This window comes from Saccopteryx leptura, chromosome X (assembly GCF_036850995.1).
Source record: "Saccopteryx leptura isolate mSacLep1 chromosome X, mSacLep1_pri_phased_curated, whole genome shotgun sequence".
In the NCBI taxonomy this organism is placed as follows: Eukaryota; Metazoa; Chordata; class Mammalia; order Chiroptera; family Emballonuridae; genus Saccopteryx; species Saccopteryx leptura.
The window spans coordinates 33,355,958-33,368,817 of record NC_089516.1 but is presented as its reverse complement, the minus strand read 5'-3'; the positions used below and the strand labels follow the sequence as shown (position 1 = coordinate 33,368,817).

General features: G+C 51.2%; 1 protein-coding gene across 12 annotated transcripts in view; it reads left to right on the top strand.

The window, feature by feature from the left end:
- Positions 1–12,860, top strand: part of BCOR (BCL6 corepressor) — a 115,892-nt gene that overhangs the window by 81,551 nt on the left and 21,481 nt on the right. For 11 of the 12 annotated variants that reach the window (XM_066356024.1, XM_066356023.1, XM_066356031.1 and 8 more), the window contains exons 2-3: positions 10,401–10,526; positions 11,850–11,928. In XM_066356024.1, the coding sequence (XP_066212121.1) occupies positions 10,441–10,526; positions 11,850–11,928 (165 nt within the window). In that variant the 5' untranslated portion in view covers positions 10,401–10,440. Of the gene's footprint in view, positions 1–10,397; positions 10,527–11,745; positions 11,929–12,860 lie in introns of those variants that run through there. The other variant, XM_066356032.1, reaches the window with a different exon arrangement.

Genomic DNA, 12,860 nt, shown 5'->3' with positions numbered 1-12,860 from the left:
AAGTGGGATCATTATATGGTTAGGAATTGATTCCAGAACCTGTATCTGGGTGCTCTTTGGCTACTTTTCCAGTCATTCTTTTGGGGTGGGGAGGGAACTGCCGTGACTAGAGGGGAGAGACCTGGTTGGAAGAGGTGAGAGGGGGTGGCCTGCTGCAGAAGCCAGAGGTGCTGTGGTTTGTTTGATAGGGATTAAGTCCGGATGTTATGAGGGCTCAATGTGGTTTTCAATAAAGTCTGCCAGGGATTGCTTCTTTTATATCGATATGTATTTAAAAAAATTACTAGCATGAGAAGAAAACCAGACCTGTATGGATCCAGGCCGGTAGTAAGCTACTGTGATCAGGTTTCCTACTCGACTCCCAGAGGGGAAGTCAGCGTTTGATTGAAGCTACACTTGGTTCTTGACTCTCAGGGGATGCCTGCTCTGAAACAGGAGCCCTCTCTTTCTCTCCTCCTTCCCCCCCTCCTCCCTTTTTCCCTTCTTCCCCTAAAAGCCTTTGTGCTGAAAGAGCTTCAGTAGGCACGAATCCCTGGTCCCTCTGAAGAACGCCTTCCAGCCTTTGCTGACATTGTTTCGTGAACAGTGGGTTTTACCAGGCCAGCAGTTTTGCCCCCATCTTAGCTCACTATTTTAGAGGTAGAGTGTGGCCGGTATGCCCCTAACTTCGGCGATCTCCGCAGTGAGTAGCCAGGGCCTTGCCTGTCATCTGAAGGCATCCCAACGTTAGATACCCCCAGAGTGGGGTGAAGGTTGGGAGGAGCAGGGCTGGGTGTTGTTGTTGAGGGTCTGTTTGTTTTAGAGTGGGGCAAGTTGGAGAGTATGCATGTTCTAGCTTTGGGTATAAAACTTGGTTTAATTGGAGAAACTCTTAGGTATTTGCCAGTTCTGCACTAATGCAAATTTGAAATAGCACTAGGCCTAGGTCATTTGAGAAAGAATAAATGAAGTACAGAAGTGTCCAAACTATGTCAGTCCTTGAGTTGTCTGCCCTCCCATAGACACATGACAACTGCCAAGGCATTGCCAGTCAAAACACCCGTGGAACAAGCAGCCTCCACCCTTTGTATTTATTATTTTATTAACAGCATTTTACACAGCGTTTAACAAGCACAGCCTGCCTGCTTTGCACTCTCAGCAGACGAAGGGGTGGAAAATGGCTGGGGGTGGGGAGGGGTGGTCTCCGGAAAGACTTCTAGCTGGAGAAAGCTCTTCATATGGGGAAGGAAAAGTAGCATTTGGGGATGGTTTTTGCTGACTCTGAAGAGAGAAGACAAAGTAGTGCTATGGTAAAGGACATCCCCTCTTCCTTCTCGGGAGGAAAGTTGTGCAGATGTGGTATGTCTCGTCTCCGCTTTGATTCCAGAATGTGAAACCGCGTCTGTTTCATCATACTCTGCCCATCGTTTATTGATGATTTTTAAAGAATAAGTATTTGTCTGCTATCGTTATTCTATATCCTGGTGGAAAGTTTATAACGAAAAGTAATGCCTTTCTTAAGTCATAAAATGAGCCTTGTATGATTATTTAATTAAAATCTATTTAAGGACCGATTAGGCGTGTAATTTGCGCTAATAATGACGATTATGGAAATGTTCAACTTAACCAAAAATCATAAAGGAGACATTTTGATCAGTGGGACGACCAGTAAGTATTCAGGGAGTTGGACAATTTCTGAAACACAAGGGGCTGCAGAAAGCGCAGAGCTGCCTGGCCCCTGTGACGAGGAGAGCTGTACGCCTCCTGCCCAGATCCCAAGCGTGGCCCAGGCAGGCTGGCCCATGCTTTGCTGAGCATGGAAACCGACCCTGCGAGCCTGAGCAACCTTTATTCCCAACTGAGTAACTGGGGAGGGGTGGTTCCCCAAGCCACCAAGAGGGGAACTCTGGGAGCAGGCTGATAAACCACTGAAACCTTGGCGAAATGGCTGTGCTCCTTTGCTTTGACAATCGGCAGCGACAAATGCATGCTGCCTTGGCTAGCCTTGGCTGGAGCCTGGAGGGGTGGAGGGAGGGGGGGTCCCTTGTTCCGGAGAAACCTGCCAGCTGCTGGGCTTGGTGCGAAGGCCGCGGAGGCAGACACAATGCTGCTGTTGTTGGTTTGATCTCGAACTGTGGATTGTTAGTCTGGCTTTAACTATGTGGTAAGGGGGGAATGTGAAGGCTGTTTACAGCGAGTGCAAATAATGTGACAGCTGTTGGTGCACGAGCAGCACTGTGCCTCCTCGGCACTTACACAAAGCGCATACTATGCAAGCCTGCCCAGAACTGCAGAGGTGGCCACCACTCTCTGGTCAGAGTGTCCTCAGATGAGAGAGCACAGCAGCAGCACCCCCTCCCCCGCCGCTGGCCCCCAGGATTGGGATGGAGGTGTAGAATGGTTTGTGTGTTGTGGTTCAGGGAACTTGTTAGAAAGAGGTGGCGGGAGAAGGTCCACAGGGTCATGAGCGTAGTGTCCCTGTCTAGAAGGGTTTGGCCAGGATCTGTTGTGGACCTGGTTCATTAGCTGCTTATGACAAGATTTTTAAGATTTGAGGAACTAACTTTCAGCTTTAAGCTTGTTGGAAAGAATGTATTATTAACTGAAGGCTTTCTGGAAACTCCTAGGCTCTGGAGGCCGTTGTTCCCCCTCTGAAATGGCCCCGTTATTCAGACAAGTTAGACAGGCGGGCGCTCTGTGTGCTTTGCACTCAGCACCGCGTCCCGGATTGGAAACCCAAGTGTAGGTTTGGGACCAAAGGGCGGTGTATTTGGCTAGAAGGGGTGCGGCTTGGGTTTGGATTTCCCATATCCCTTAGCCTTCCCTCCCAAGCCTGCCCATTTTCAAGAGCGCATTTGCCTTCAGCTGCAGATCACAGATGTGCAGTCCCGAGGTCTTGCCCACAGTGCCACCCACTCTGACTTAATCAACTAGAGGCCCACAGCCACGGGCCTTCCGAGTTCCTGGTCCTCCGCCAGGCACTGCAGGGAGGTGCCAGGGCTGGAGGGAGAGCGGTTGGTGGCAACAATCACCAATGCGGCCAGTCCTGGACATTCATGGATGACCGGGAAGGTGGGTCTGCCTCTGGGCCGTCTTGGAGAAAGCCGAGTAAAAAAATCCATCCCCACCTCCATACCCATCCCAGTTGAAGCCTTCTCAGTCCTGGCCCCTAGGGTTTGGGGGAGGATCATTTAGAGATGACTTTTAACTCGACGTTGGCATGCCCTTTGCTTGGTCCCAGGTACAGCCTACAGCATGTCTGCAAATCGAATTCATCACGCCACCCCCACACCCACCCTGCCTGGTCTACCCTCTCTGAGTTTTAATGTGGACTTCTACATTTAGTTGGGTTCCCCAGTGGGGAGCTGGGAGATGCTTCTGGAGTGATACATGAACTTCAGTGCCAGTTCTATAAATTGGTCTCTTTTTATGACGTGTGCCATTTTCTGTAGGAATGTTGCTTGCAAAACGAGTTTCGCCTTGGAGGAAAGGCGGAAAGATAAACAAGCTTGCAACGCCAAAACACTGGCAGTCTTTCCCTCCTTCCAGCTCTCTTAAAGCAGCCGGGCTGTATTTCCAGGATTAGACTCCGTGCTTGTGAGGAGGGACTCTGGTTGCCTTTTTTTTTTTTTCCCCAAGCAAATGCAAATTAGAGAAAAATAATTTTCTTTCAACGATATGCAATGTATTAGTCACTTGTTATCGTGCTCCGAGGCAGGCCTCATTTGCGCGTCTGCCAGCTCGCACACATCTGCTCGGCGCTGTTCGGGGCATTTTAACCTTGGCGGTGTCGTGTCTAGTCCCACGGATCAAGGAGGAGTAATTAAGCTCTGAACAGCTACAAAAATTCACGGGCCCCCATCTATGCCACACTTGTTTCACAGCTTTGTTTGGGATGTTCCGAGTTCCAAGATTGAGTAGCGGACATGGGGTTCCCATTGTTCCTTTTAAAGAAAGTGGGCACCCTTCTCCTCCTCTGACCCTTATCCCCAGCCTTCCCAGGATCCCCAGGCAGCATACAATCAGCAAGGAATGCGGGTGCAGACTGCAGGACCCTGTGTTTTATGCATCTTTTATTTGTAAAAAGTTCCTTTGTGCTTCCTGTGTGTACTAATGGTATAGCTGTTCTTAATTGTCTTATGGTATAGCTCTTCCTTTGGGGGGGCATTAAGTGTGGGTTTTTTCCTGCAGAGCCCTGGGGAAGACTATAGTGCATTGACACCCCCTGTGGAATTGTGTGAATTGTTTATTCTGGATCTGCCTCCACGTTGTGTAAAGGCCATGTAGAGACTAGACAGAAAGGAGTGTGAGTTTTTTTGGGGGGAAAGGAAGGATGATTAATTACTCAACCTAGGTTCCCTGTCTTGGGCCTCCTCCTGTTGGGGAGGGCCCCCCTGCTTCCAAATGGGCCCCCCTCTTGCATACACACGTGATTGTGTGTGGCACAACCGTGAAAGAAAGTGAAAGGAACAAAAAGCCGTGGCACTGACGGACGGCAGGGGGAAGGGGAAGTGTCCGATGTTGGTCCCTTGAGCTGACCCCTGGCCGTGGCTCTGCGGGGGGGGGGGGGGGGGCTGCGTGCAAGGTGGCCAGCCCGTTAGAGGGCAACTCTCCCCATCATCCTGCTGGTGCTCACCCACCCCATCCGTCTTTACAGTTCGCTACACTTGGCTTGCAGGCTTGCCTCTTGGAGGGGGGCGGGCCTGGGGGAGGAGTCTGCAGTGCCCGTTCTCTGGCTTCTCTGGGCGCCCACCCAAAGTTGCTTTTTGTCCTTTTTGTCAGATTCAGTGGCAGGGACAGGAGGTGAGGGCAGGGGCTCAGGAACGGGGACCAGAGAGGAGTGCATCTGGGGGAGGGAGACCAAGGGGTTAACCCTGGTCAGGGGATTTGGAGGTTTCTGGGAGGCCAGGCGGGGCCACAAGAGTGGGTGTGCTAAGCTGCCTGCCTGGGACCTTGGTGGCTGGTGGTGGCGGTAGAGCCACGAGATGGGGGGCTGGCTAGCCGATGGGGGGCGGGCTAGCCGGGAGCCACCAAGATGTGTGCGGTGAGAGAGAAAATCCCTTTGTTGCCCACTGATCACACTCAGGGCGCAGTTGGGGGAGGGAGCGCCCTTCTCCTCTCGTCTGCAGCTGCCGAGGCCAAGTTCAGTCCCGGACTTATGGACAGACCCAAGTGGCTTTCTTCTCTAACCCACCAGCCCTGGGAGGGGGCAGGGGAGGTTCTGGTTGCTCGAAAAGGTCAGGGCTGCGCGAGTTCCCTGTCCTCCTATCTCCCCACTGCTTGCTCTTGCAGCTCAGTCTATTGCTAATGCAAAACTTGGGGCATGGGTGGAGAGGTCCCTGGAGGCAACTGCTGGGGCTTGGAGTGTGCCAGGAGGCAGTGCCTGGGCAGGCTAGATCACTCCCCCCTTACCCCCCACCATTCAGGGAGGGCAGGGGGACCAACCTCCTTCTACCACACCCCTAGAAGCCCGAGGCCGACCTTTGGGGGCAGCCTTGGAGTCCCCAGCTCCCTGCTGCTTTGCACAACCAGAAGAGCAGCCCAGGAAGACCACTCCTAACACTGCACATCCGGGAGAGCTTTTTCTTCTCGTCTCCCACCCCTACAGAGCCCCCCTCATCCTAAAATAGGAACTTCTCCCTCCCCCCACTTCTTTGACACCAGTAGAGAAGCAGCGCGGAGTGTGACTCAGTCTGCCCTTGGAACTGCCCCAGGAAGGGCTCCCGTGTGGTTAGATTCGGCTTCGATGAAATCCTCACAACTCTGCTGAAGGTCACCCCTCCCTGGCCTGGCCCCCTCTGTGTCCCTGCCTCAGCCTTCCTGCCGCCACAAAGAAACTATGCTGAGGCTCTGAGGTTTCTTACACAGTATGTGTAGTAGGAGTCAGATGCTGTTTCATGGGGTTAAATGTGGCCTGTACCAGCTAGTACCAGGCAAAACTCGAGTTCATAGTGCAGTCTAATCCTCTGGAGAACGTGGTGCCAAATATTTACAGATGAGGGGACCAAGGTGGAAGAGGTTGAGCCACCTGCTCGAGACACTGTGCATGAGAGTGAGAGCTGGGAGGGCGTGGTGACCATGTTCTCACAGGTTCTCCAGAGAACGAGCCATGCCGTGAGGGGACCCCTTCCCCAAAGCGGTCCCACTGCACCCTGGCTGTTCAGCCTTCTGAGCCAGACGCTCCCACAAACCTGCCCTGGCCTTTTTGGTTACTAGCTGGATGACTGCCTGAATGGGGCAAGGGATGTCTACTGCGGGAGGCCGTAGGAAGGGTGCACCGTCAGTGCTGGTGTGGAGCGTGGGAGTCGGGATGGTTTGGTGGCGATGCTTCTCATTTTGTCTGTACCACTTGTCAAGCGTGATACGCAGACTTTAACTGATCTGCACCTCAAGGGTGGAGGCAGTGGAAAGTGGCCTGGTGCCAGGAGGAGCCGAGGTGGAGAGAAAGGAGAGGTGCCAACAGTGGCGTGGTGCTGCGTCCCCTCCCGTCACTCATCCCAGCCTCTGAAGGCCACTGCTCCTTCTTTTCCAGCTTGCTCTTTGTTCTCTGTTAGGGTAACTCACCTTTAAAGAAAAATTCTCTCCTTCTCAGTCCGTAGTGGTGGTGGGTGCTGCTTGGGGCCCATTTTCCCCCTTAATGTCTTTTCACAGAGGATGGAAAAGACACCTCATGGGTGACAGCTCCTAATCTCAGTCCCTCTGACCTCTTTCTGCCAATCAGGCCATTTTCCTCAGTGTCCAGGCCAAGCTCAGATACTAACCATAGCTCTTGCTTCCAGAGCAGATGACTGCCCAAGTCTACTGAGGAAGACCCAAGCTCTCCTGTTCTTTCAGTTACTGCCAAACAGAGGGGGAGACCCCCATGGTGTGTGTCTGCATTTTGTGAACCAGGTCTCCCCCGGCCCCGAAATGGTGTTTCAGCCAGCGGCCACTACAATTCCCATCTGTCTAGAAACCAGACACCCCTCCGGCTCCCCGTCTGACCTCTTCCCTCAGCTCTCTTCCCTCTCCGTCCCTGTTCGGCATCCATGCCCCCTTCTCTCCACTACTGGAAGAAAGGGTTAAACTCCAGAGCCTGGGTGTAGCTTAGCAGCTCACTGCAAACAGGTTGGTGCTTGTAAAGTGCTTTTCATGAGTGACTTCACACATCTTGGCACCTCTAGAAGCAGAGCCTGCCTGTGGAAGAAGGGGTGTGTGTGTGTGTGTGTGTGTGTGTGTGTGAGAGAGAGAGAGAAATAAGGGCAAATGAGTCTCATATATAGCAGCAAAGTGCCTGCCCTGTTTGCCATCCAAATCATATTGTTGCCCTCTCAACCGCATCCCACCGGCAAGGGTCAGCGAAGCCAGTTTTAAGCACTTCCTTTAGAGGTTATTTAAAAAAAAAAAAGAAAAAAAGAAAAGAAAAGATCCTAACAATTTCAACAGCTGCTTCTAGATGTGGAGTGGGTGAGAGCTGGACTCTGCCTTTCAGTCTCTTCTTTCTTATCCCCACACTCCCTTAGTAACACATCCCAGAGAGATGGCGGAGGGGACTTCCTGTCCTTCTGTAATGGTGGGGGGGTGTGCCCAGGGCGGCCTTTGCTGAGGGTGTTCCTGCCGGGGAGTTGGGCTGCTCTTGTTGTCACCCTGGAGAGGGGCCTCGTGCCAAGCAGGGCCATTGCTCATTGGTCCTTTCTACACAGCTCCATCTTTGGCCAGGAACCTGAAGAGTTAAAAGTCTTTCGCTTGTTGCAATGAAATTATGGCTGGCAGTGGCGCCGCTGTTTGTTCAACAGACCTCCACTTTTAAACAGTTCACAAAAAGTTCATGGGGCAGCTAGAGATTGTGTGTGTGTGTGTGTGTGTGTGTGGTCAGCAGGATGTAACAATGTAACCCCCCTTTTTTTGCTGCTTCATTTCAGCCTTGCCCATCCCCCCGCCAACCCCCCCCCCCCCACACACACACACAGATGACACTGAATCGTTCCTGCGCTGGGCCTCAACACTCCATCTGACCCCATGCATGTGAGAACACTTCATTCTGACGCCCGGTGTCATTTACCTGTGCAGCATTAATATTGAAAACCCCACAGGACAAGCCCTAGAAAGGGGGAGAAGCTTTGAAAGCACCCAATGGTTCCAGACATCTCTAAACTACATTCACCTTCCTGCTGAGTCCATGCTGTCCTTTCGAACAGAAAGCCCTTTCAAAGGAAGGGACCTGGGAAGATGGTTGAGGTGGCACCCTTCCCTTCTCTTTCCTCAGTCAGGTGTTGAGAGGGCCCTGTCACAAAGTGATGATGAAAGGTGTGTGGGAAGGGGTCCTGTTTAAGAGGAAGCCGATTTTGAAGACTGGCTCATGGGAGATTGAGGTGTCATAGGCACACACTTTCCTCTTCCCTCATCCTTTTCTTAGGGTTTGGATTCAGTGACCCTTTTGCTCTTTCTTATTTCTGCATTTCATCATGGCGCACAGAGAGGGCACGGCACGGCATAACACGGCCCCACCGCTGCAGCCAGTGATCAGGGCAGTGTTGTTCCACCTTCTACATTAGGCCACTCACAGTGTCTTTCTTTTGTTAGAAGGGGCTGCAGTGGTTGGGGAGGAGACCCTCCCGTGAATGTGCCTTGTGGTCGGCCCAGCACAAGTGGTAGCCTTCCCCTGCCCAACTTGATTTGTATATTTGGAAGATGGACCAAAATCCCATGAGCCTCCACAGAACCTTCCTCAGCACCTGAGTCCGTCTTTTGGTTGAGTATTGTGGCTCACGCATCGGAAACACCCCTGTCTGTCTGAAGAAAGATGTTTCCTAAAGAAACGGCTTCTTCAGAATCCCACCAGGCCTGCCACACTGCAGATGTCTGCCTCCTCTTTCCTTCTCTGGCTTCATTGTTGAGCTCTGACTGTGTGCAGTGTGTCTGTGCCCGTGGCTCTTGATTAACAGACGGTGTTCTAGGACCAGGGGCTGATGGGGGATGCTGGTGGACAAAAGATCTAGTCGGACAAAGAAATGCCCAAGGACAGCCTGGCTTTTGGATTCGGGTCTCCCAGGTGCTCCCCCATCCCCACCCTCTGCTACTCACAGAGAAAGATCCGGACCTGGTGCCTCCAACCCCTGCGACCAGGACCAGGCAGGCTCCGTGTGCTAAAGTGTAAAAAAAACGATCATTTGCATATTTTTTCCTGCTAACAAAGGAAATGTGTCGACTTAGGGAACATTTGGGCTTTCGGAAACTGTGTGGGTGTGTGTGTGAGGGAGGGGGAGAAAGCAAAGTTCCCCTGGTAAATCTGCACGCCAGTGATTCTGCGTTCGGGTTTGGGTCGCCTGTAAAGATGCTGTGGCCAGTCCGGACAAGGGAGCTGGCGATGCGATTGTGATCAGGGAATTGCCCAGGGCCATCGGTCCCAAGCATTAAAGGCTCCCCTACTTATTAACCCAGCATTTAACAGCAGGATATGGGCTGAAGCGCAGTCAAAAGAAACGGCTCAACCTCCAAAGAGCAATTAAAATCCTGCACGAGGATAAATCACGCGCCGTGATAATCCTGTTAATAAAATGCAGCTTGTCCTGACCCTTCTCACTCATGCAGCAAACTAGAATGTGACTTGGGTGGGGGGGGGTGAGCAGAGGAGGTAAGGGTGTGGGGGTGGGGAGAGGTGCTCTCCGCTCTTCTGTCTGACAGCCTCCCTCTCCCTCCTGATAGGTGGAAAATGGGTGGCTTTTGGCTGTTCTCAGTGTGCCAGTGGTTTGCAGCCCAGCAGGCTGGGCTGCTAAGACTTCTGCGCTCACTAATGATTTCTTGTCCCCAGCGAGCAGGCGTCATTGAATTACTCAGCCACCTCCCTCTGCAGCTCTCAGACTATACCACCCGGGTTTGGTGCTTAATCTAATCTAGGGTTGGGGTGGAGTGGATCACCAGCCCACAGGCTCTTTTTAACCCTCGAGCTATAAGTTACACACATCACAGTCTTGGAAACTCATGGGGGTGTGGGTCACACCTGACCATTGTGCCTCCCACCTGCCCTGATCCTTTCGACCCCCAAGAAGAATAAGTGCACAGCTCCCTAGCGTCCAGCACTGTTCCTTCCCAAAGTGTTCTCCAAAGGCTGGGAAAGGGACAAGAAGGCTGGCCAGGGAGTGAAGCAGGGGAGGTGTGGGGAGTGTTAGGGGTCAGCGCTATATCTTGGATGGTGTGAGGGTAGCAGTTTAGCCATCTCCCCTTCCAGGACTTTTGGGTCGTGTGTGTACTTAACACTCCTGGCCATCTGTAGAACGCGGAGCACAATCTGCCTTCCCAAATCTGCATTCTGTACAAATTGCCTAGAAACTGCGTTCTGTAGGGATTGCCTAGAAAGAGGGCTTCTCTCGTTTCCTGTTTGGTTCTTCTTTATTCAACCTCCTGGGATTTTGTTTTGTTTTGTTTTGTTTTGTTTTAAACAGACTAGACGCTTGAAGAAAAGCTGCCATCCAAGAAGACGACATGCTTTCAGCAACCCCCCTGTATGGGAACGTTCACAGCTGGATGAACAGCGAAAGGGTCCGCATGTGTGGGATCAACGAAGACAGGTGAGTGCCTGTCTGGCTTAGGCCCGGGGGCGGGGGTGCGCTGGTCTCTCTTCCCCACTGCCCCTGAGCACAGCTGAGGCCCCCCTCGCTTTCTCACAGCCACAGTGGGCCAGACAGGGGTGGGGGAGAAAGACCTGCCTCACTGGCAGCCCTTGATTTACAGTTTTAACAGGCAACCCAGCTCAGCGAAGCATTGCCGCCCTTTAAAAGATTAGCCCCTAAAGCGGCCTTTCAGTGCACTTTCGTCCTTAATTTATTATTTCATATTTATGAAGGAGAATTAATCCCAGTCTATATGCCGCTTTAACTCTAAATGTCAGGAGTGCGGGCCCAGGTGGATCAGCATTCGATGTGCTTTTAAAACAAATAGTTTGCTCAGTAATAACTGAGGAGATAGCCACCCTTTACTTCATTTAAGCCCAGGGTTTCTAGGCGTCCTCTGCCATTCATTCTGTGAGGCCATTGGCTCCTGGTTTCAGTCACCTAACAGCTCTGTTAGGCTCCCTAATCAGTAATTTTGGGGTGTGGGATAGAGGCATCTAAGCAGTAGATGATTGAAGCTGGTTTTCGGGGTAATGATGAAACTTTCCTGTGCTGCCTGACAGCGATTTTATCCTGGGGATTTGGAAGTTGGCACCAGGCACTTTCTTTATCGATGCTCTCTGATAACAAGTCCCAGGGCAGCCGCAGCAGCCTGGCACAGATGTGCAGCTTCCTCTGGAGCCTGGAGCAGCTGACATTTGTATGATATTAGTGTGTGTCCCTCATCATTTTGATAAAGGCAGTCAAATACGGCTTCGTTATCACCATGGAAACCAGTTTCAGAGGACCTGGTGCCTAAGTTTGGGGAAAAGTTTTGAAAGCCTGCCCTTGTGGGTAACACAGAAGCGGCTGAGTGGCCAGCCAGTGCGCTCAAACCCTTTGTCCCCTGCTTTAGTCTTTGGCCATTGTATTACTTAATGTCTGTCCTCAGGTACAGCTCATAAGGGTCTTCTAGACAGCAGAGCCCAGGTTGGCTTACTTTGGCATCTCTCAAGAAAAGATGGCGCTAAAGGAATGGTTGTGCTTAATTTCTGGCTTACCTACCTTGGGGTCATATTTCTGTTCTCACGTCCCTGTTGTCCTTCCTTTGTTTTTCCCAGTCCAGTTAAATCACCATTTGGGGACAACTTTCAATACAGGCCATCGAGGAGGAAATTTTTGTTTTTTTCTTTTAAAGGGCAATTGAAAAAATGAAGTTCTTAGAAATGGTCTTGGGGTGATCTGTGAAAGATGGATTAAGTGAGGAATGCTTTCATGAAGTTGGTGTGTCCTTTTAAATAGGAAAATTCCTGTAAATGATGGTGACGCTTCAAAAGCCAGACTGGAACTAAGGGAAGAAAATCCCTTGAACCACAACGTGGTAAGAGATTAATGGCTTCTGTTGATGTGCTATCTGAATCTCAGTGATCTATAATCAATAGTGCATTAATTTGCATGCTATTAAAGGGCTTTTGGAGGGGGTGGAGTGGGGTGTTTCAGGGCAGGGCTGAGCAGAAAGCCTCTGTCTGCCACAGGACAGGGCCCTCGCTCGCCTAAGCTCTTCCCACCTCAGGTCCGTGGCCACTCCTTTTGACACGCTTGCCACTTCTGTTCACATCCCCTAGTGACTGGTGGGATATGTGCTGCCTTTTTTTTTTTTTTTGCTAAGCTACATGCCACTTCAATGCTCCCAGTTGGATAAATTTTCAGCCGCCAAGTAGATCCTCAGGGTTTTCTTTTCCAGTAAAATATGAAACGCAGAACCTTCTTCAGACACCAGGGAGAGGAAGTCAAAAGATGCAACCACAGTTTGACCCATGGCCTCTTTATTGATTTAGAAATGAGACAGCTAAAGTCTTCTGTTCCTCCTATCCCACTGAAGATTGTTTCTTGTTATGTTAAATAACATCCAGGAAAAACCCAGTAAACACCACCCTGCCCCCAACCCAACATGCCCAGAGAAGGGTCAGTGTGAGTCCTGGACCCTGTGAGGATGGTACTGAGAGGAGGGGAGTTGGTTTGTCTCAGTTGTGGCAAAGTTTTTTGTTTTTTTGGATTGTTTTTTTTTGCTGAGAAGGCGAATTTTCCCAAAGTTAATAGATGACTGAGTTAATGGATGGCCCTCAAGTCTAAAGGGATCTCACTGTTTTCTTGGCTTTCTGGATACTAGTGAACTGGCAGCAAAGGGTTTTGGATTGAGTTTGGGGGGGGGGACAGAGACCCTGTGAGCCCTTTTCTTCTTAACCCTTTCTGCTGAGATGTTGAGGCTGACATCATTATTGAACTAGCTTGCAGTTTCTCTCTGGGACGGGC